The following is a 25,075-nucleotide window of genomic DNA, read 5'->3' on the forward strand; positions in this document are numbered from 1 at the left end:
GAGATTTTGTTTCACGCCCCTCTCAATATCCCATTTGCCAAAGGGGGCCTGCTGCACAGTTTAAGAACCGCGGTCACATCTTTTTAAGAACTGTACCACCACATTACTGCATTCCTTGCCAACTGGCCCTATAATTCACCAGCAAAGCACAGTCCGGTGGCTATTGTACTAGCTTCCTGGGATGTGTGGAATGTTCCAGTTTTAATTAGCCGACCGCACCGTGAGACTTTTTAATGAGCATTTTAATCAAACCTGCTTCTGATTAAACATGGATTATTTAGAGCTTACTATTTTATACTTCACCTCTGTGCTGCCTGCCCTCCTACCCCTCCCTGCAGAAAAGCACACTAGTAAGCACCTTACGGGCCTAATTCTGTCTCATCTTTAATGATAAGGATATCATAATAAAACTCTTTGGGTTTATTCTATTACAGGCACCTACCCTGAGGAAGGCATCCAAAGAACCATTCTCCATGTACTCAGTTATGATCATGACTGGTTTGCCTAGAAATTTTGGAGGAAAAAAAAACACAATTCATAGATGCAGACAATTAGGGGAGGAAGACAGTTTTATTTTTTATTTTTTTAAATCATAATAACGTAACTCCAAAAGTTCCAAGCTTCTTCCTCAGCTCCAGTGAGCCAGAAAAGAAATAATGCAAGGCTGCTGTGTTCAAGAGTTCCAGCCAGAAAATTAACACTTTAGCTGACTCATTGACAAGGTCTTTAACTACGGTACACACCACTGTCTCCAGAGAATTTAAGAATCCATAATTGCTCTCTAAAGAAGAAATGGTGATGCAGTAATAGACCCAAATAGGCCTATTTGCACTCGGAGTAATGTAAAGATAATTGCATCGTTTGCTAGGGAATTTGTATGTCCGTAGGCATTTGGCTGAGAGAAATCAAAGTTATGGTTTGAAGGATGTGGACTGTCAGCTGTGAGCGCAGATTCAGGTGTGGCATAAACAGTAATTTCCCTTCTATTTACTTAATCCGTAGCACTTATTTTGCCATGTAAAAACATGCTTTACCCATTTCCTCCGTACTGAAGGAGGCAGGGTCAAATTAGTCAATGAACTATGTTGCAGACAACGTACACTTTAACAAAAACGGAGAACTGTAAATTAACGCTGGGTTGCACACAATGATGTTATTCTAGAGTGATCCTATCATGGGATGAGGAAGAGATTCTGTGATGGAGTAACCATTACATCCTGCCAGCTTGCTGAGGTGAGGGCGGGTGGTAGGAGCAGAGTTTTATCATGCTGCTTCTCTTTGACTTCAATGGGAGGGAAAACTACACCAGCTGAAGCACTGGCATAGTGCTGGGAAATTTGGAGGGCTATGTCAGGGGAAAGGGGGGCTTTGAATTCACTAGACCCATCACTGCCCCAGAATGCCCCACTTTGTCTACGGTGAACTTTCCTTGGGCATGTCAATAAGTTACTGGTGGTTCAGGTGTCATCCTGCCTGTAAACCTTTCTTTCCACTGTTGGAGCAGTGGTTATGACTCTTTCCCAGATACCCTGCTGCCTAAATCCATGATGATTAAATATAATCTATTAATACAGTGGTGCCTCGACTTACGAATTTAATCCGTTCCGAAGGCACCTTCGTAGGTTGAAAAATTTGTAAGTCTAAAAGCACGATTTCCCATAGGAATGCATTGGAAACAGAGAAATTTGTAAGTCGAAGCAACCCCATCTAAAAATTCGTAGGTCGAAAAGACCTTATCTAAAACCGCCAAGGTTTCCATTCGGATGTCGAGAAATTCGTAAGCATGCAGCCATTTGCCCCATTCGTAAGTCGAAAAATTTGGTTGTTGAGTCGTTCGTAAGTCGAGGTACCACTGTATGTTTAATAATAGCAGCTATTGGCATGGCATCACTTTGTCCTTAAAACACCTTGCAAACATAATGGGTTGGTTTGCACAGAACCCTAAACCATGGTTTAGTGCTAGAATGAGCTCAAGTGAAGCCTTGGGCTTATACACTCTCCCTCGTTTACCTGCACAGTGAGGATAAGGACTTCATTACCATTTACTTTCAGTGTCCAAAAATCCTGGCTTCTTGTTACAAACAAAATAGAGATGATAGTTTAAAACAAACTTGGGCTGGTTTAAAAGCCAGCTTTATGATTCATGGTTGAATCTGGCTTATTTAAAAACTGGCTATGGTTTGTTTTAAACCACAGTTGTATGAAACAGCCAGCCAGGATTCCTTGAAATAAAAAATATATGCCAGCACTCCTTCTTCTGGAAAGAGAAGGGGGAAGGACGAGCTGTTAGCCCAAGGCCTAGCTGAGGCCCATTCCATAGTTTAGTGTTACATTACTTACAAACCAACCCATTTCACGTAACTGTCCTCAAAGGGAATTGCTTCTTTCAAGTTCTAAAGTGTGAGCATTCCTAATGATTGCCTAAGATCCACAATTCTCAAAGACTAAGATGGGGCTTGTTAGCCAGGCACAGGAATTCATGGGAGAGAGTAGCTATTTTTTTCTAAAACTCTCCCAGTCTAATTTTGTTTTCTAACATGCCATGAATGGATCAGAAGGTGAGGCTTTCACGTATACTCTTATTTAGGTAAACAGTATGTGTTTGCGTGTGGAAAGATCTGGAGTAAAAGGAAACATATTTTAATAGAACAACAACAAAAAATCAATCTGCTCAAACGTTTGCTTAGGAAAATTGCAGGTCTGTGAAATATTTTCACACGGAATAGCTCCTATAATTGTATCTACATTAGCACATTTTTCACTCAGCGGGTTACCTCCACTTGCAATTCTACTAGGAGCTCCTATTTCAGAAATACCTTTTTCTGATTAGAAAACAGTATGCTAAGGCATATTAATAGCCTGTACCTCTTTCACTTTTCCACTTTTATTTAGGGACAGCTGGCCTGAGGCCAGCTTCTCCACAGAACCTGTATGTTCATTATTCCCTTGCTACTTCAGCTAGTGCCAAAACATTCATGTCCCTCATCTTATTCCACGTTTACGTATGCAAGCCAGTCTTTACGTTAAAGTGAAATAGAAATCAAGCACCTGCAGCCCTAACTATCTTATTTGCATGAGCGAAAGTTGTTTTTTCCTCCTGTGCACATGCACAAAAATCCAGGGCAGCTGTATCAATATGAGCTTAGAAATTCTGGCCAGGAATACAAATACAGTACTTAAAGGCAAAGGCTGAGGGAAACCACCCTCTTGATATATGAACATTCACCCCTCCCAATATTCATCAGTGAGTAAGGAACCCACTCAGATCCAATCTGCATATTTCCCCATGTCATTTACACTTTGCAACTGTGACTTAGAGTCACTTGACAGAACAAATACATCTAAATAGGTTTTAATTAACCTTCTGCAATCAAAAAGGTACTTTGTCAATTTAAAGAAATAAGAGACACTCTTCATTTGAATATATTAATGCACAACTCCATTAGTTAGTGCACCTAAGGTCTAGATGGAGTCAAAGCACTGTCTTATCCCTCTTGGGCTGTGATTTTGCAGTCAGCATATGCTAGACCCTGTGTGGAACTGAGTAATTGGAGGGATCCAATGTTTGATGGAATTTGATTGCATACTTTGGACAACACTAAACAACTTTATTATTTAAACTATGATGTATTGGATTCAGTGGCGGACCTGTTTGATTTAGGTACCATCGTATTGTGACTGCAAAAGGAACCATACAATATGAACAAATGTAGCCATAGACTTTTCTCCATGGAGTTTAATTGGGGTAGCTTGTCATCATGAAGTTGATTATTAATAGCACTTGACTTGCCACTAATAGTGCATTCATACTAGTCTCTTTCCTCATCTCTCTCTCTCTCTCTCTCTCTCTCTCTCTCTCTCTCTCTCTCTCTCTCTCTCTCAAACACACATCTACACATCTGCCCCAACAATCAATCTTGTGTTGCAATTTCAGAAACTTTAAACGCACCCATTTTTCACCAACGCTCTGTAAACATACAAGGGAAAATTGAGATAAATGTCTACTTAAGAAACTCTGTTTGCCAAATGGTGATGGCTTGGAGGTGCCTACGATGGTTTGTAGCAAAAGCATGAACTACAGGGAGCCAGGCAATAGAAGACACTTGGTTTGGTCTCCCACCTTCTGCTGGGAATTTAAAATCATTTTACTGCAGCGACAAGTACATTATGCAAATAGTATGCACTCATTTATAACTGTTACAGCTGTACCAGCTTTGGGGTGTGTGTGTTAAAAGCCTCGGTGGGATTTCAATACAAAGATTCCCTTGTTGATTCCTCTGTTTTACCAAGGTGGTATGAAAATCACTGTCTACAGCAAACACACGGTGGCCTAAAAAGAAACCTCTTTTTGAACAAAATATACTTGTAACATGTATGCTTTTAAGCACATTTTGATTTGATGTAGTATAGTGCTCTGCTTAATATCCAAATAAGATAGCCAGTTAACCAAAAACAAAACAAAACACCCAGCTCCAAGTACGGTATGTGTGTTTTCAGCAAATACAGAAACAAGCCCTGCTCACGACTTATATAGTTCAAAAAAACCAATGCTATCAATTCATTACCATGATTTTAACCAATTAATTATCAGGCTTTAACCATTTAATCAATTTCTGAAATGCATATATTTGTACAAATTAAAGCATCTCATTTAAAGGGCTTAGGTTCCTCAATGAAGCTGAAGATCCAATTTTTAAAAGCAGAGTCACAACTCCTTGGCCCGTCCATCCAGGCTATACTGGTTGAAGTAGCTAAATGGGCTATGCTGTCTATTATAGAGCGTGGTTTTGCTGATAACACCAAGGTTGCGGGTTTAATCCCCGTATGGGACAGCTGCATATTCCTGCATTGCTGGGGACAGAACTGGATGATCCTTAGGGTCCCTTCCAACTCTAAAATTCTATGGTTCCATGGTTTCCAAGAAAATTTGCTGAAATTTCTGTCCACAGCTCCCTCCACTGATGGCCTGCCATGTCCCCAAACCACATGATTCCTCTCACCCCACCCCCCACCCCAGTATTGGATTTTGGGACGGCAGCAGGAGGGACTGGGAAAACATTTCATGGGCAGAAGACTGTTCACAGTTCTTTGAATCCAACCCACTGGGCTGGAATGAACTCAGTGCCTTCCTGATAATGCATTACTTTCTCAATGAGGAAAGGGAGGTTCACACATCCCAGACTCATACCAGGATTTCCTTAGAAAGGAAAAACAAAGCCTTAAGAAACAATGAAAACCCATTGCTATTAGTTCCATGCTGCAGGGGGTTCACTGGAACTTTGAGACTGGTATGTTTAATTTGTGATTCCTGACAAGCTGACAGAGCTAAGGTGTTTGTTCTTCTGCAGTAGTTTTTGAACATACCAGCTTCTCAAATCTGGCAGAATCAAGGGAGGCACTGTCATGGACTGGGCGGAGGCAGCAGAGTGATGGGAGGAACAAGCTGGCCTCCAAGGGAAGAGGGTTCAGATCCAGGGGATTGGTGGTGGGATGACAATGAGTGGTCAGAGGGAAAAGAGGGAGCAGGCAGGGGGGGAGGCGTTGGAAGCTGAAGAGGTAACAGCGTTTAGTGAGCAGAAAGAGATGGTGGCAAAAGATAGTCTAGAAGCAGAGGCTAGAGAGGAGAGGGGGCAAGAAGCAGAGATGAGGCAGGCTGCAGAAGAATCCAGGGAGTCTCCTTCTCCTGCTGCGAGAAGCTTCCTTCCATGCCTGGTCTCCCAGAGCATGCAGGAAAATGAAGGGGGTGGTCAAATGAGAGACAAGAAGATGAAGCCTTAGGCTGCTAAGGAAGGAACCAGGGGAGGAGCCTTAGAGAGCAGGTGGGAAGGCGGGGACCATCAGTTCTCGAGAATGCCTCATTGGGGCATGACCCACTGGGAAGAGTTGCTGGGAACACAAGGTCTGTATTGTTTTTGTTTCTTTAAATAAAGGGCTAACTTCGCTAACACCAGGTATTTTACTGCTAACCTGCTCCTGTCTCTGGCTCCTGAATGGCACGCTGCTTGCTCACAGTAACAATAGCACAGAGCTACATTTTCACAAGGGGGCGCAAGTGGTGCTGTGGGTTAAACCACTGAGCCTAGGGCTTGCTGACCTGAAGGTCGGTGGTTTGAATCCCCGCGATGGGGTGAGCTCCCGTTGCTCGGTTCCAGCTCCTGCCAACCTAGCAGTTCGAAAGCACGTCAGAGTGCAAGTAGCTAAATAGGTACCGCTCTGGCGGGAAGGTAAACGGCATTTCCGTGCGCTGCTCTGGTTTGCCAGAAGCGGCTTAGTCATGCTGGCCACATGACCTGGAAACTGTACGCCGGCTCCCTCGGCTAATAAAGCGAGATGAGCGCTGCAATCCCAGAGTCGTCTGCGACTGCACCAAACGGTCAGGGGTCCCTTTACCTTTACATTTTCACAAAGCCCAGATATAGCTGGGATACGCTACAAGTTGTGTGTGTGTGCGAGTTCCCAAATATTTTGCTTAAGCAAAGACAATTAAAAACAACAATTAACAGACAAAAGTCCTGCCCTACAACCAGCAACTGCAGTCCTAACAAAAATAGGACCTGAAATATGAACAGATACTTTCTTTTTTTAAAAAAAGAAAAGAATACTGGCCATGTTTTGAAGCTATATCCAGTGATCTATCTGGATCAGAGCCACCTCAAACAGCGAGGGCCTCTCCAGCATACTTTTACTTGGGTCTACAAGCTTCCCAGGTGCATTTCAGTTCTGGCTTGAAAATCACGACTGTGGGGTTTTGCTCTTTCCTGGCTTAGACTGGCGTTCATTGGTACAGTGACTGCTAATCATCTTTAAAAGGGAGAGAAGGGGGGGGGAGATATATTCTTGACCAGGTGCTGCTTGAAATAAAAGCAACTGCACCAAAGACGAAAATCAGAAAGAGCACACAAACATGCCTCGTGCTAAGGACAGGGTTATTTTCTTTTGAAAGGCCTGCTCCCTACATCTGTGCCTAAAGACTTAAAGCATAAAAGCTCTCAGGTTTATTGCGCTTGGTCTCTTATGAAATATTTTAGGTGCATTGATTACCATCTGCTTTCCCTTCATCTGACTGAAAGTCACTGCAAACCTAAAAAGGGAGAGATGACTTTCAGAAGTACCCACCTGGCATACCAATAAAAAGAGGTGGAAAAAACTCACTTCAAACCAAAGCATCCTTCCATCACATTCCTCCTTACCCCTTAAAACCGTGCAGTATTACATTTCCTTGTAAAACTATGCACAACTTGCTCAAAGATAGGGTATCGGCTGCAACCATAAAACCATTTATAGCTGACAACAAGATTAATGACAAGTGCTACACTGATTTCCTCCTATTAGCTATCGGTGGATCTGTGCCATCTGTCATTTCAAAGCAGGAATGGCAAAAAGCTTTGTGCTGATTTAATTTCATAGTGACTTCCAAACTGTCCTGGTCAAAGACATGATCACACATTTTTGGCAATAGGTTGCGTCCTACTTACATTTCGTAACCACCCCTTCCAAGTGGATGATGTTGGGGTGGTCAAATTGTCCCATGATACTGGCTTCACTCAAGAAGTCCCTTCTTTGTTTGTCTGTGTATCCAGCTTTCAGTGTCTTGATAGCAACACAGATCTCCCTCTTTCCCGGCACCTTCAAACGGCCACTGCAAACTTCGCCAAATTCACCTGCAGAGAAGGGAGACCCAAAGGCCAACCATGAAGTACCTGATGACAACTAAGTCACTGTGTGATTTTAACTCCACAATGCCATAGAGATTCTAGAAGATTCTAGAACCTTCAGTTTTGGTTATTCGTATGTGTAATACACTTTCCAATCTCCTTTGGGATTTTCATTTTGCTTGGCTTACTTATTTTACTCTTTTTGTGAGGGGGAATACAATATGATTATGATGAACAACAGCAAAACAGTTTTTCTATTCAACGAAATTCATTCACTGAAGAATGGAAAACGCTTGCTGAGAAGGTAAACAACTTTATTCAAACGTCTTTGTAAGTTATCTTGAAGACTGAAAATGTAGAAAGGTGGGATAGAAAACTGCCAAATAAAGAATAAATGAAATAAAATAATTCACAGGAAATTAAAACACACAGTAAACCTTCCATCATTTTGAATCTATTAGTGTCTAACATGGTCATGACTTGAGCTTACCGACACCAATGACTTTTTCAATCTTTATGCAGGAAGCATCAATTTCTTTGGCAAATTCTCGCACAGCTTGGTTGGGGTCCTCATATGTAAAGGGATCAACATACGTTCTAACACCTGCAACACAAAGATGCCTTGTCTACTTATGTAATCCATGTACGAATGAAGGATCATCAGTATATATCCGCAGTAGACAGTTAAAAGGCTAGGTGATGAAAGAAATACACCCCCCCCAAAAAAAATTCAGTCATTTGCCTTAATATGCAGAGATGTGTCCTCTTTATACATTCAAATATATAATCAAGCTTTGCCCTGGGAATGAACTGATCTGGTACCTGAACTATATTAAAGGCCAGTCTATCACAAAAAATAAATAAATTTAGGATAAAAGGGCAAAGTGCTGTTCATCTTGTACAATGGAGGAAGCTTTTACACATTAACAATGTACTCTTAGGTAAGTGGGTTTTGGATTGGATTGTAAGTTGTGTGAATAGCAACACACCAATGGTAAAACAGCAAGCAACTGGTTTTTTGAGCGAGTATATTTTGAGCAGCAACACAGCTTTTTGGTGACAGCATAAAAAACAAACGAGCAGCATATTGGTAAAGATACATGGCTGTTCATGCCCCAGATCTATATGGGAACCAGAACTTTTCAATCTGTTTCAGTTCACCACACTGAACCTCAAACTGTAACTTCAATCGACAGCACAATCCTAAACACATCTACTCAGGAATAAGTCCCATTGAGATATAAAGCCCACTCCATATTATCCAGTCTCCAAATAAATTTTGCAACGCTATAAAAAAAGAAAGAAATGTGAAAGTATGACCTCATGTCTCCCAACCCACTGAATATTCCTCAAGTAAAGAGGCTCTTTTCTGCTCGTTAGGTATGTTTAGGCACTACGTTGATCACATACAATTACGCGCTGCTTTTACAAGGGGCTGCTTGTGTGAGATGCGAGTCTACCCTTTGGAAAAGGCTACCAACTACGAAGCCACATAACCAATGCAGCTTGTGAACCGGGACACAAATTCTCAGCTTTGGAGAAAGCAAGCTGCAAAGTCACATCTAAGGAAATGTCATTTCTTATTTTCTAAGCTTCAGAACACACACAGGACATGCTTTCTGAACCAGATCGGAAAACCAAGCATCAATGTTTTTTACCTTGATTCAAATGTTTCTCTTCATCTGCTTCTTGCTTGGCCTTACTATACTTGCTCCGTCTGTTGGAATGAAAAAAAAGAGCAAAGCAAAATAAATATCTTACTTAGTGGTGAACTCAAGTGTCTTCTGGGCCTGCCAAGACCTGAATCACTGTGCTTGCCAAAACAAGTTCTCTGTGCTACCGTAGTTGATGACTTAACGCAGCCCTACCTGCATTACAAGAGTTGTCAGATTGCTTATATTGCATTAATTGTTGCCATCAAAGAAAAGATCCTTGCTTTTTAGGAAAAGGGATTTTTGTATGTGCATCTTGCTTCAAAATGTAAATCTTCATTGTCATCATCATCTGTGGCCCGTTTTGAAAAGGTTAAATAATTTCGATGTGAGCAAACAATTGAAAAGTGTCTGTTAATGATGAGATGTGTATGTAAAAATAGTAAGAAGTCTTATGGCACCTTAAAGACTAAAACTATTTATGATGTCACAAGCTTTCATAGCCTATTCCAGAAGCATTATCCTGAGTTGCAGATACATATACACACAGTGGGATATCCACACAGGTCACAAGAAATGAAATATCAAAAAGTGCAGCATATGTGTAATCAACAGATTCTCAAGTAGATTCTAGCTCACATTTCAATGTGAACAGCAACATATACCTGATAAAACTATTTTAATTCTACACATGTGAACATTAATCCTACAGATTAATATTAAGACTATACATATAACAACACATGAAAGGCTCATAATATTTGCAACCTTAGTTGCTGTTACTGTTTTTTAAAGCCCTTTGATAAACAAAGATCTAAGGGAATCTAATAAAAGAAGGGCTTTGGTAAAGGAAAGATTTTCACATGGTAAAGAACATTTACCAAGCTCAGCTGGCCACTGCGTCTCTCTACGTTCTCAGGATCTCAGGGTCAGAACAGGAAAATTCCGAAAGCACAAGTACTATTTAGCAATTATAATTCAATGTTTCCCCCAAGTGAGTCTACTGCTGCTTTTTTTGTTTTTCCTATGGGAACCCACGGCTTTTCTTTAATATTGCCGACATCAGAACTTTCATGGGTGTCACAGGAAGAATTTTGGGCACTGTTGTGTATATTTGCCAACAAAAAAAAAAGAAACAAGCCTGACCACATGTGATCACTCCTCATCCTTCTGCTGAAAGCATTTCAGCAATTTTAATTGTGACTGCCTATAAATGTTGTCTTTTCTAAGTATAAAAATTAGAGGGCAGTATACTGGGCAGAGGATGCGGTAGGAATCAATACACAATTTTGATCCACTGCCTCTAAAAGAAAGAAGGATTTAACTCCTATCATTGCTTATTGGTTGTAAGAGCAGCCCCCATGCAGTGCAATCCTAGACTTATCTACCCAAACCCAAATCTCATTGAGCTCAATGGGGCTTACTTTCAGGTAAGTGCCTGCAGGACTGCAACGTAATGCTCTTACATGAGCGAACGAGTGCATATAAGCCCAACTGTTACACAAGCAATTCATGGTACAGATTACTGTATACCAACAAAGACATCCCAGGAAAAAACACACTAGAAATGCCTACTGAAGGGTGATATAGACATTTCTGTTAGAAGCAAATGTGAAGAAGGCCACAAGCTGCTCACTCTAAAGCAGGCACCCCCAAACTGCAGCCCTCCAGATGTTTTGGCCTACAACTCCCATGATCCTTAGCTAACAGGACCAGTGGGTGGGGAAGATGGGAATTGTAGTCCAAAACATCTGGAGGGCCGAAGTTTGGGGGTGCCTGCTCTAAAGTATCCCTATTGATTTTGTGTGCCAGTTGCAATACAGTAATCTATTCAGAATGAGCTGAATAGATGTTATATTGCAACTGGCAAACAACACAATGAATTCTACACCGAACCCCCAAGGAATAATTATGTTATGGATGGGGTGGGGAGGAAGGCCCCAGTAACTTTAAAAATCCTAGTTATCTTTCTTTGGTCTAAAAGAGCACCACTGCGGGGGGGGGACTCCCTCTCCCCCCTCCCCCAAAGAGGGAAGCTAGAAGGAAGCGCAATGAATACTTTTCAGTCTTTAATTACAGCTTATTAGCTTCTAAATAAAGGCTTCCCAACCTCCTATTCACTTCAGCTCTACCTTTGTCACCTGTTGAGCTTTTGCTCAGGGCGGGAAACTGCTGGGGCCTTTTGTCTCAAAAAGATACTTTCCTCTTGCCCCCCACCCATCTGCTCATTACTGAGTCACTGGGAGGGCATGGGAAGTTCTCTGGAGGCCCTGAGGAATGCTGGACACAAACTGACATTCACAGGCAGCTCACCTGAATGACAGAAAGAAACCTTTGTCGCAGAGCTCAGTCCCGTAATTACAGGGATTTGGGTGACAGTGATTAAATGGGAGGCGGGGATCAGGAAGGGAAAGCAGGCGCTGTGGAAAAACTGCAGGGGTCAGAGAGGCAGGCAAAGCCTACAGGTGGGGCTTCCAGATAAAAAAGAGGCGGGTCCTCAGTCTGACAGGCATGCACCACAAATGACAAAGTGGGAGCCAAGGGGTATTAGCAGGTATTGTAGCAAAACAGCAGGAGCCCCGCATGCTTCTCTCCCAGTCAAGCCAATGCACCAGAGTTGGCAACTCCAGCCTTTGACAGGCCAATGTGGAGAACACAAAGGCAGCTCAAAGATTCCTGAATAGTGGGTTCCCAAACAGAAGGATATGACAAGGTGGCATGCCAGGGGCATCATCACTACAGGGGCCTTGGTGGAGCCCTAGCTGTTTCATTTGAGATATCTGGATTTACCTCGCTTGTGATATAATAAAGAATTCTAAGATCCAAAATCTAACAAGACCCATTCTGCCTTCCAATTCTTCTTTTACAAAACACCCTGCGGCACTAACTTCCAGGGCCCTCAATGTGTTGCTCTGAAACCATTTCACTTAAATCCTTTAACTTAAAAATATTAATTGGAAGCCAGGAGCAGTTTGGTCTGAAGGGGGGAAATGTGGGGAAATTTAGGATCACCATGGAGAAAGCCATTTGGGGAGAGTGGGAGAAATCATCCACAGCCACTTGGCAGAACTAGAAAAAAACCTCAGGGTGGGGCTAGAGGAGGAAGCTCAGACCCCACATCAAACAACTGTATGAGGTAGCCACAACCATGCTTTCCAACTCCTAACCTCTGAAAACTCACAAAATTGCTGTTCGAAATAGCTATGCTTGATGAAAGCTGCTGTGAAACATTCAAGCTGCTATCCATCCTTTGCTGAAATGAGCTAGCACTGAAGAGTATTACATGAATACTCTTTCTCAGTTCACATTTGCTTCATGCTAAAGGCATGGCGAGGCATTTGCCTGAACATATGAAGTGTTCAATCGTGAACAGCAGTGCTCATGCAAGGCTTGCACCAACGCCACCGGCTATGTAGGACCCATCTTCCAATCTTTGCGCAAAATGTTCAGGGGTTCTGGGAGTGGAGTGTGCATGCACACCACTCACAGTTCACCTGAACATAGCCCATGTGGCAGTGCCTTATTTTCTTCCTAGGTTGTGGCAACACTTCTAGCTTAAAAACTAGGCTTTAAGTTTACAAACAAGTAAATTTTGGTATCCAGAAAAGAAACTTGGATGTCCCTCACAGAGAGACTTGCTTAGCTTGTATTACTTAATGATGCTGCTCAGAACAACTTTAAACAGACTGTGAAGCATGGATAAATCACTGAGCATCCGGCAAGGGGAACTATGGGACTTTCTTTGAGCGTTTCATTTTGCACAAGATCTGTACAGCCCTTAATGTTTTGCACGTCAGAGCTACAACCTTGAGCCCACTCCCCATTTGCTTCTGTTTATACTTTCTTGGGTTCCATGATCACTGCAGATGGTGACAGCAGTCACGATATTAAAAGACGTCTGCTTCTTTGGAGAAAAGCAATGTCAAACCTAGACAGCATCTTAAAAAGCAGAGACATCACCTTGCCTACAAAGGTCCGTATAGTTAGAGCTATGGTTTTCCCAGTAGTGATGTATGGAAGTGAGAGCTGGACCATAAAGAAGGTGGATCGCCAAAGAATTGATGCTTTTGAATTATGGTGCTGGAGGAGACTCTTGAGACTCCCATGGACTGCAAGAAGATCAAACCTATCCATTCTGAAGGACCGAAACATGCCTGCCCACCTTCTGTCCTTTGTTCAACTGCAGCTTCAAAGTTCAAACAAAAGCACCTTTCTGTCTGAATCCAATCTGCATGCGAATTTTGAACACCAGACAGATATTCTTGGCGGCTCCCTCACAATTACAAAAACACCTTTCCCCTCTTGCTCTATTAATGTATGAACCTGAATACTTCCTGGAAAGGCTTTAAAATTTTCTAGTTTGGTCTGAGGTCCAACAGTAAGGGTTAGAGATTTTTGAAATCCTAAGCTTTATTTAAATGCTTTTAATCATATTGTGCTCACTGGAAGGACAGATCGTGAAGCTGAGGCTCCAATACTTTGGCCACCTCATGAGAAGAGAAGACTCCCTGGAAAAGACCCTGATGTTGGGAAAGATGGAGGGCACAAGGAGAAGGGGACGACGGAGGATGAGATGGTTGGACAGTGCTCTTGAAGCTACGAACATGAGTCTCACCAAACTGCGCGAGGCAGTGGAAGACAGGAGTGCCTGGCGTGCTCTGGTCCATGGGGTCACGAAGAGTCGGGCACGACTAAACAACAAACAACAACAATACTTCCCCCAGAAGGGGCTGGGCCAAGCTCCGATTCTCAATAGTATGAACACCTCTTTATTTGTTTCCATCCAATTGGAACCTTACCAAGGCAGAGATAACTAAGGAGGCGGCTTGAGGGTGAAATAAGCGCTGGCGGCAAACACATCAGCTCCTCCAGCAAGTCTGTCAGCTACCTGGCTCCCAACAGCCTTTCCTTTGACAGCTTTATGGCCACTACTAAAGAGAATCAATAGGAGGGCAAGGGGTTGACGTTTCATTTTCTAAAAAGTGATCCATTGAGGACCAATCACCAGGCACTGTTTATCAGCCTTGGGAAGTGGCATTTTATAAAAAAATAAAAATGGGGAAGCTGGTAAAGGAATAATCTCAGCGAGACTCTCGGCAGGCAGAATTCTCCAAGGTGGCAACTCGTAATTAGAAATCCAATGCATCTCACTATCAATCCTGCCTTAAATAATAAAGTGATCAATAAAAGCAGAGGGGGTTTCAAGTCATCAGGCTCAGTGATGCTATTTTCTGTAGCAATGGCTTTTAATAAACCTATCTCTCTGCAATGCATTTTCGTAGGTACTTTTCCTCCTGTCAGCATGGATTCTGGTGAACCAGGCGAACCACCCACTGAAATCCATTACGGCGAACAACTACTTATCAGATATTATAACCCCACGGATTTAACGGTGTGTGCTTTTTTTTTTTAAGGAGAAAACAATTTGCAGTAAGAAAGTGAATCATAAGGAACCTGATCTTATTTATAGAGTACAGGAACATAAAAACAGCCTTGCTGGATCAGACTAAATATTCATCTAGTCCACAGTCTTATTTATAGTGGTCAGCCAGGGGCTTCTGGGAAGTTCAGAAAGAGGCCGCAAAGATGATACCCCTATCCCATTGTTCAAGTCCAAGCAACTGATATTCAGAGCTACACTGATTCTGAACCTGAACTCTGTTACTAGCCCATCTTGCAGGGCATTTGTGAAGAGATCCTCTCCCATCCATTTTTTATATCCTTTTCTTGATTGGCAAAAGAAAGAGAACTACTTCCCCATCATCTTAATCACCTTTTCCAAAAAAAACCCACCATGCTAATTGTAAGCATTTGAGGGTGGGAAAAGCAATATTCTCTTTATTTAACCTTATATTCCAGGGACTATGTGGTCTTAATAACTTCCTTTTCTTTACTCTGCCTTCCCATCCCCACCTCAGGCTAGCCCAGGAAAATACTACAGAGCAGACTGTTTTTTTAAAAAGTCAAACCCATAAATGTATTTACACTTCTAGAAGCTGAAATAATTGCTTTCCTGTCTTTGTGAGCCTGGTGATGGGAAAAAAAAGCGTTGTCTAACCTGCCTGGCATACAAAACTGTGGAATTTAGTGTTGAAGTGCACCTTCCTTTTTGTTCAGCAGAGGCAACAACTACTGATGTGGCCAAATGAGGAAGCCATCAGAAAATCAAGGCGGCATCTTTTCTCTCTCTGTATAAGCTCAGATGCAGTGGGGGTTGTTCCGTTTCTCCCCCCCCCCCATCCCCATTGCACTGGCACTTCTCCTATAAAATGCTGTCAGCCCAGAATGATGCATTCATTAAAACCCTACATCAAATTACAGTCTCTCTTTAGATCTCATGTTGTTGGCTTGCATCTTAAAACCTCCCACTACCACCACCCTATCCCTAGGATTGGTTTTGCATTTGAAGGGCAAATAACTCTGGAACTATTACCATTACACTGCATGCTGCTTTGGTAGCCGATGTTGAGAAGATCAAAGCAACACAGGAGAGGGCTTGTGATGCAAATGCACTGTTTATGATGCTAATCAAAGAATTTAGCTTTGTTTGGGGGAGAGACAAAAAGCTGCCTCATGAAAGAGAAGGGGTGGGGGAAAGAAGGGGAGCTTAAGTTCTTACCTCCTGCTGATGACAAAGGCAGCAATGAGAATGACCACAAGGACAACACTGCCGGCCACGGAGACCAGAAGGACTGTGGGGTTGGTACCTTCGCCAATGATGGGAGAGGGGACTAGAAAGAGAAAAGGATATCTGTTAACATTCTGTAGTTATGTTACAGGCAGGAAGAACACAGGGAAGAGTGCTTGGTTCTGCAGCTGATGGGCAGACAGACGCAGTTCAATGCACCACTCAAAGCCACTCTTGGGCCTTTTCATTAGCTATTCATTTGCCATAATTTTCCAGGAGGGCCTTAATTAGCAAAAGGCATTATGCTCAATAATGGTTTTGGGGGGGAAAACTCATCAAGAATAAGGACTCCCCTCTTTCTCCCCTTCATGTCTACCCTGAGAGTATAATGGCTGATTTAGCGCCCACTGAGCTGCTTCCCATTTTATTTGATTTAAAATGGACCAGATGCTCATTCCTTGACTATGAGCAAGAGGCAGACTCAAACAGAACAAGATGTTTTCGACTGTCTTAAAGCGGGCTAGAGCACGGCCCGTTTTCATGTGCGCTGCCTGAGGGATGTTAACACCAATAGGCACAACCTGAACTGATTAACGTTTCTCTGTGCAATGGAAATTAAATATCCTTTGCCGCCTGCTATCTCAAGAAGCCATCATGCTTTTTACGTCTGTTGAATGCAGACAGAATGTACAAATAGCTGTACATTTTACTTCCAAAGTGGGGAGACCAAGGGACTGAAGAATGAGACCACCAGTTAGGTGTAGTGCAAGCCAGTTTTATCAAATGAGAACTTTTGTATTTGATGGGAAAATATGTGTTTGGCAGTTGTTATTGGCAGCCTGATTGCCAAGAGGGACACCTAGAGCAGGAAATACATGAATGCACAAAGCCACCATATCAACTGGGGTTACTGGTCTATCCAACACAATATTGCCTTCCCTGTTAGCCAGTCTCAGGCTGAGGTCTTTCTTTTAAGTGGAGAGCTAGTAATTGAACATGGAGACTTTTGGAAGGGGAACATGTGCTCTACCACTGAGCTATGCACTGATCAGCACAACTCATGAATAGCTCAGGCAGGATGGAATGTCTTGTGGCTATGGACAACTTGGATTAATCCTGCAGAAAACAATCCCTGTAGAGCAGGGCAGTCCAACCAAGTAGGCCACCAGAATACTTCAACACGGAACCCATAGACCACACAAAGCCTTTTTGCATGTGGAGGGCAGGAGCTAAGCCAAAATTTGACCGTCACACAGCCATCATGCTGTCTTCCCCAAGCCAGAGAAGTGAGGCTCAGGTTTCTGGGAAGGGGGCCCGAGGCTCTGGCAGGATCCTAGAGCCCTCCCACCTTCTTCTTCAAGTTGGGAAAGTGCTAACTAAGCTTTGGAAAGGAGCTGGGAGGACTCTAGGACCCAGTCAAGAGCCCTCATGCCTCCTTCACAAAGCCCAACACCTCACTTGCCTGACTTTGGGAAGGCAGCATGAGAGCTGGGATCATGGGTGTAGACAGGATTTTTTTGGGGGGAGGACAGAACCTCAGTTATTTTTATTGATTTGGGAGGGCAGCTCCTCCTCCCTGCCTATGCCCATGGCTAGGGTGTGTGACAAAGGTTTTGAGGGTCACCGAAAAAGGCCTTGAGGGCCACATGCGATCTGCGGGGCAGCCACGTATTGGACTGTGCTGTTGTAGAGATTGGCTATACACAATATTGAATCACTTAAGCTCATAATGAAGAAGGTTTGTAGGAAATCAACCTACAGTAGTACCTTGGGTTACAGACGCTTCAGGTTACAGATGCTTCAGGTTACAAACTCCGCTAACCCAGAAATAGTACCTCAGGTTAAGAACTTTGCTTCAGAATGAGAACAGAAATTGCACAGCAGTGGCGCGGCAGCAGCGGGAGGCCCCATTAGCTAAAGTGGTACTTCAGGTTAAGAACAGTTTCAGGTTAAAAATGGACCTCCGGAACAAATTAAGTTCTTAACTCGAGGTACCACTGTACTTACTAAGGTTCCTGACCAACACTTTATTTTTGAGGCTTCAACTGAAGAGCTAACCACTAGTTCTAAGCAGACACAAAACAGAGCCTTACCATGACAAAGGCCCAAAATAATATGGGAGCGAGATAAAATGTATTCCATCAGCAGACAGCCCAATCCCATAGCAAGGTCAAAATACAAGAATGACAAGAATTAAACGAGAATGGATGGAATCAAGCACAGATAGGAAGGGTGGGTATGCAGGGAGGGCAAAGAAAATGCCTCTTTCTGGACTTTTCTGCTAGAGGAAGCCTGAGGAGAAAAGTTTCCACTGATGCCTGCCTCCAATATTCCCCACCCCAAGTGAACTGGCATGAGGGTGATTGGCAAAGAAGAAGGACTAGCTGGAGGGCAGCATAGTCAGCCCTTCCAGAGAGCTAAGCCACCCTTTCTCTGCTGTGCCAGGCTCAAACTGAGGCGCCTAAAGGTAGGGTTGCCACTTGTGGTTGTTTGTAAAAGTATAATGGGAGCACACAATATTCCTCCCTAGCACGTATCCATGTATAACATGCTTATCCCGAGAGAACCAATAATTATTTTAAGGAATTTATTCTTTGCCACTTAAGATGCCCTCAAAATTTGTGCACAGAACTCAAGTTAGCATTAAAGGAAGCCAAGCCATTAAATCCCTCCCATGAATCAATGGGAGATCTTGCTGCAGAGTAATACACAATGTATCGTTCTATCGTTCCTTATTAAGACTTCCTCATTAAAATGTTGAAAACAGCTTGCATCAAACGCACAGGATGTGCAAATGCTAGCAAATACCATGTTTGCTGTGGGCGGATTTACGTAACTGCTTTATTTCATCCACAATGTGATTTTCTGCAATCACTCCCTGGATCCTATGAACATGTGTTTCAAAGTCCTGGTTCTTGAACACTTCCAAATATAGATGCATGAACACAATCCAAATGAACACAACACTTCCAAATAGAGATGAATGAACACTTGCTGTACTGCTCACAAGTGCAGAATGAAAATGGATATGCTCTACAGCTAGAGGGAATGCATGATTGCCGCAGAAAAGGTCTCTCGTGCGACCTTCTCTCCTGTTAACGTCTAGTAGTGACATGATCTCACCACACTACACATCCCTTGTCAAGAGCCCTGTGGAGACTTTTGGGCAGGGCTGGTCAGAGAGGAAGGTGGAATGAGGAGAGCAGGGGCAAGTTGTGCTCATGAGTGTGTTGATCTGGATGTGGGGGTGGGGGTGAGTGGTTTGTTGGGAGAAAGCCCTGTCCCAGTGGCATCAGATGTCCCACGTGTTGAAGATGGGGAGCCATACAGTCCAGTCTCCACCCTGCCTTCAGCTAGCAAAGCACTTCCCATCCCAGGGAAGGCATATGAGCCTAGGGTTAGTGAGCCACTTGCGCCAACCCCGACTCCATCTTCAAGGATGCACTATCAGCCACGCTCGGTCTACTTGCAGGAGTGCCCAGCTCTGTTCCTTGGCAAGACATCCACACAAATGACTGTGCCTGCTTCTTCAAAGGGAGAGTCAACGGTCGAGACATTGTATCTTACAGCACTGTTTTGAACGCCTGGCCTGTGTACCTGTAACCTGAATTTTGGAATAAAGCCTTTGGTAATAATCAACCCAAGGGTCTGAGTGAGGCATCTACACTGGGGAGCCAGGACATCACTTGACTGGCAGCTGCTTGCAGAAGCGGGGAGACTTACAGAAGGGAGACAGGATGTCCTGCATTTTCTAGGTATTAATGGAAGAGACTGGCAAAGGAAAACTTTGATCTATTAGAGTCTAAGGATGTTGTGAGGATTTTGCTACTTAGCAGGACCTGCTTTATCCCTATCATAGTATTTGCATGATGATGATGATGGTACTTAGTCAATTCTTTCTATGAAAACGTGACAAAATATATAAAATACCAAACACCTTGCTAACCAGTTAAAACCAAATACACAGAATAAATAACACATTTAAAACATCTAACAATAACTATAAAAAGGACAAACCCTACCCCACTCCTCTAAATCATAACACAGTATGACCTAAGGGTGAGTGTTTTTTAAGCCTGGGTAGACAGGATTCTTTTGCATCTCTTTTGGGGGGCAATTTCATCCATTTCCAACCTGAGAAGAAGCCATGGAAATAAAAGTCTGTGATCTGGGACGTTTAGATGCCTGATCAAGGCCAAGCACTTCAAAGAGATTCTGAACCAACAAGAAACCCATTCATTTGTATTCAATTAAGTTAAATGCAGCTCTGTTTCAAAATGGTGACAGGAGGAGAAAGGATGCCCAGGATTATACCAGTGAGAGATGTGTTATTATTACCTACCAGTGTTGGTTGTGAACTCAAAGGGCCCACTGAAGTCTCCATAGCCTGCTGCTGTCCTTGCTCTCACATGGAAGACGTATGAAGTCAACGGATTCAGGCCCTTGATATCAGTGTTTCTGGCAGCCGTTTTCACAATGCGATAGCTGCGTTCATTTTGGTCCTAACAAGGGAAAAAGACAGAAAGAAGAGCAAATAAACAGTGCTCTGTGAACTCTGGAACTTTACCAGTTGCCGAATCTGTGATAAGGATGTTACTAACAGGCACTGAATTTTCAAAGGAGCACTGGAAACTTTTCTCTTTTTTTGTTATCTTCAGTAATATGAGAGATTGGCAGACTTGTACATTTTATCATTCTTCTTTGGCTAGGAAGTCAAAGGAGTGATCAAGGAGTGATTAACTGATACAGTCAGTTAATCACTGGTTTGGTTTGGTGTTTTGTTTTTTTAAGGCAAGGGAATATGTTCTTGAAAAAATACATCCCAGATTGTGATCACAATCCTTCTGATGAACAAATAGAACTTTATTGCCCATGCACAATTCTTTCTTTTCCACCCCTTTCAGTTTAGAACTGTGAGAAATGCCTGCCAAGCACTCTTCACTCCCCTTCCTCCTTTCCTTAAAAGTGGATTCTGGTTGGTTTTTTTTTTTTCTGTTTGGAAAATGTGTCAGAAAAAAATGCTATAATCTTGTTCCAATAAAAATCTACAACTCATTTTGGGCATTATTAGAAAAGCAAATAAGGTGAAGGGGGTGGGGGAGAGGGAGATAGAGAGAGAGAAAGTAATTGTTCATTTTGCAGAGAACCTTGAGAGGAAATAGCTCTTTCCATAGATCTGAACTGGGGGAGGAACAAATTATTTGTAGAAATGTCTCCATATAACTTGAAGGAGGTGAAGAAAGTAATTTCCTTTCCTTTATTTTCTATTAAAATCTATCAAACCGCCACCATCATTCTGGGCAAAAGCTATCAGCTCATACAGAGCTCATTATTATTACTGTGCTATATACTTCATTATTACACATCCGTCTCTGTTGTAAGGCTAATGTTGCACTACTTCTCTGCTCTATTGATTCTCATTATAAATAGCCCCACTGGAATCAGATAGTTCCTACGGTGAGAGAAAATACAAAATGACACCAGTACTACAGAGCAAAGGGGGGAGCGAGTGCAATATGTTATTCAGTACAACTGCTAAAATGTATGAAATGTCAGACTGGATATGATTTTATAGGCAAACAAACTTGTTGCTGATAATGACCATTTACACAATGACAAAGGTAAACTATTTGGGCCCTGGCAGCCAACATAATGGAAGAAAAAGTCATCTCTCCAGGATGAATTAATACCTTTTCATAATATTTGACTTCATATTCCAAGATGACTCCATTCGGCCTGTCAGGTTCCAGCCAAGCCAGTGCCACACTGTGCCTCGTTATTTCTTTAGCTTGGATCAAAGCAATTTGAGACGGAGCTGCCAAGAGAGAAAGGAGGGAAATGTTATACAATGGCTCCCAGAAGAGCCCTAAGTATTGGAGGATGCTGGCTGTTTTGTCTTTTGCACAAATGCAATATAAGATCTCTTGGACACACTCACCAAAGGAACTCAACACAGGCCTAGCCTTAGGCATGTTGGCTCCACGGGAAGACTATTAAAACACTGTCCATGCAGTAAATTGTACTTTATAGCCTGTGGGCCTGTGAGGAGCCTCCTCCTTTCCCATCACATTGGTCTGATGGCTCTGTGCCCACCTTTCATTCTTTAAGAACTCAGACCCCTGATGAGGTCTTTCAAGCTACTCTGACAAGGCACAGTAATGAGATGTTCTTTGATGACATCAGTAGCATGCATGCATTCATCAGGTCTGCTGGTACATTTGTACCACACTGAAACCAGCAAGAAGCATCTCTGGCTACATACAATAAAGTTTAAGCTACCATGTTACATAAAAACTAAGCAACAATAATTAGTGAGGTAGAGTCCAAAGAAGAAGGATTGGCCACCAAATTTATTGGATTAGTTCTTCCAGATTAATTTAGGATTGGACTCAGGCCCCATCCAGAACCTGGACCAATCCTAATTTGATCAATTTAATATCTCTCTCTCTCTCTTCTCTCTCTCTCTTCTCTCTCTCTCTTCTCTCTCTCTCTCTGTCTCTCTCTCTCTCTCTCTCTCTCTCTCTCTCTCTCTCTCTCACACACACACACACACACACACACACTGCAAACCATCCTATTCCCCTCCCTCTCCATGAACCTTCCTGTCGCTTTCAGGCAATTTGAAAAAGTGTCAAGAAGCAAGCAGGAGTTGCGACTGAGAAAACTCTTGGATAGTGGGACCTGAAAAGGACCTCAACGGGAACCTCTAACACCTGGAAAGGTATGGGAAAAGGTATCCTCTGGGCCTGCAAAACTTTACATGATGTTGGGAGCAGGGCAGGGCCCAGAGGACTTTGTCCTCCCATTTTAACCTTCCTGTGTGTTACAGTCTTCCAATGAGGTCCTTCTCAGGTAGCCACCATTAACTGAGATCAGGTGGTTGGCGAGAGGGCATTTTCATACTATAGAATTGTAGAGTTGGAAGGGACCCTGAGGATCATCTAGTCCAAGGTTCTGCAATGTAGGAATATGCAGCTGTCCTGGATGCAGATTAAACTTGCAACCTTGGCATTGTCAGCACCATTCTCTAACCAACTGAGCTAGAGCCTATATACTACCATATTCCTGGAGGTCAATGGCTCTATGGCCTAACACAGAACTTTTATTTGAACATCTAAAGCTGCTTTATACCAAGTCAAGCCATGGGACCATCTAGCCAAGTACAGTCTACTCTGACTAGAAACAGATCAAAATCACAGATTCTCTCCCCCCCCCCCAACTTGGGAATTTCATTCTGGACAGCGCTGCATTGGGGGAGAAGTGTCGGCCTTGGCGTTTCTCAACACCCCCAGTCTTAATTGGAACTACAGAGATTGAAAGCAGATATCTGACTAATAAACTACCGTATACCCCTCTTGCTTCACTAGGACACATGAAAACTTTCAAAGAAGACTCACAATGTAGAATTGTGAATCTGAATGCAAATGATCACAGAATAGGCTAGAAACTCTAGCAGATTTTATCCATTCTTGCTTTTAGGATTTGGCTGCGTGACCTTCTGGTCTCCCATGAATGTTCTCTCATTTTTATTGTTTTCACACTTGACCCTTCGCTAGGCTTGCTGATGAACATACAACTTCGGGTTGGTTCCAATGCTAACCCTACTCAGCGCCGACTCACTTAAGTTAAGGAGCATGACTAACTTAGATTTATTAATTTAAATAGGTTTACGCTGAGTAGAACTTAGTTGGATACAACCTTTTGCTTTTATTTGTTATTAGATAAGTAAGCACATAGTTTTTCCTAGTCCGCAAGATCAGGTAGGTAGGTATCAAACTCAGTCATGCAATAAGCTGCTAGCAATCTAAACAAAAGGAATTGTCCACACAAGCATGCATTCGTCATTGCCAGCTACATAAAGAGGTGCAAGTGAGAATGGGGGAAAGGAAGCTCCATGGGCACTGGGACTCTGCAACACAGCCAATAACTAGAGATAACTTGATTTGAGTAAAGTATGATTTCACTTTGGCCACCTCATGAGAAGAGAAGAATCCTTGGAAAAGACCCTGATGTTGGGAAAGATTGAGGGCACTAGGAGAAGGGGACGACAGAGGACGAGATGGTTGGACAGTGTTCTCGAAGCTACGAACATGATTTTGACCAAACTGCGGTAGGCAGTGCAAGACAGGAGTGCCTGGCGTGCTATGGTCCATGGGGTCACGAAGAGTCGGACACGACTAAACGACTAAACAACAACAACATGATTTCACTGGGGAGCAAAAAATAAAAAAGGCCAATAGGCTTTTTTTGACAATTCAACTAGTATTATAAAATGGATAAAAGTCCACGCTTCTTTAGAATTATATTTTTGAACGCAATACGGAGAGCTAAGATAAAACAAACAATGGGATAAATGAGAAACATCTCAATAGATGTTCCTGGTTGTTTACTGTACGGCATCATTGGTGCCCGGACATGAGATGTTTAACAGGCCAGGGGACAATGCCTTTCCCCTTTGACAATGACATTAACAGATTCGTAGTTCTGTTGGAGGAATGGACTTCCTGAAGATTTACGATCCAGGCTGCCCACTCTTTGCTGTTCTGTTACTGTGTGGTCACATCTCTAGCCAGCTGTTATCAAGTCCTGCCACAACTGACAAGCACTGGTACAAATGATGAGGGTCTCTGGGGAAGAAAAGGGGGCATTCAGGGAAATTTTTCAAAAAATCTTATCTGCAAAAAGCTGTTCTGTAGAGACAGAGATTAGGCAGCTTCCAAAACTGAATATATTCTCTCCTTTGTCCCTAAAACCCTAGAAATATGCAGGTGTTTCAAAACAATAGGAACCAACAACAACAACTGCAGGATGAAGACCTTTCAGAGTGAAATCATAATTCCTTTTTTTAAAAAAATAAAAAATTCTTTATTAATTTAAAATGCAAACATGTGGAAGAGTATACAAAATCATTACAACAGAAATGAAAAAAGTAAAGTAAGAAAAAGCCAAAAAAGAAAGAAAGAAAAAGCTATGTACAAAAATGAACAATACCTTCTTGAATAACACTTAAATAAAAGTTCCGGATATAAAACTTCCAATCGTCCTCATTATACTGTTTGTACTGTCGTTATTTTTTGCACAGTTTTATATTCTTTTATATCATTTCCATCTAGTCAAAAAATATTTGTTACCTATTTTCA

The 25,075-nt window shown here is 42.5% G+C and overlaps 1 protein-coding gene across 1 annotated transcript in view; it reads right to left on the reverse strand.

The window, feature by feature from the left end:
• The window catches only part of EPHA4 (EPH receptor A4), a 161,444-nt gene that overhangs the window by 22,134 nt on the left and 114,235 nt on the right, over window positions 1-25,075 (reverse strand). The window contains exons 6-12 of the mRNA XM_035132510.3: window positions 21,626-21,750; window positions 20,278-20,437; window positions 15,927-16,038; window positions 9,314-9,372; window positions 8,146-8,259; window positions 7,476-7,661; window positions 443-504 (exon numbers count right to left, since the gene is read on the reverse strand). Coding sequence (XP_034988401.3) covers window positions 443-504; window positions 7,476-7,661; window positions 8,146-8,259; window positions 9,314-9,372; window positions 15,927-16,038; window positions 20,278-20,437; window positions 21,626-21,750 — 818 coding nt within the window. The remainder of the gene's footprint in view (window positions 1-442; window positions 505-7,475; window positions 7,662-8,145; window positions 8,260-9,313; window positions 9,373-15,926; window positions 16,039-20,277; window positions 20,438-21,625; window positions 21,751-25,075) is intronic.

The sequence above is a fragment of the Zootoca vivipara genome, chromosome 5, assembly GCF_965207765.1.
Source record: "Zootoca vivipara chromosome 5, rZooViv2.hap1.1, whole genome shotgun sequence".
Taxonomy (NCBI): Eukaryota; Metazoa; Chordata; class Lepidosauria; order Squamata; family Lacertidae; genus Zootoca; species Zootoca vivipara.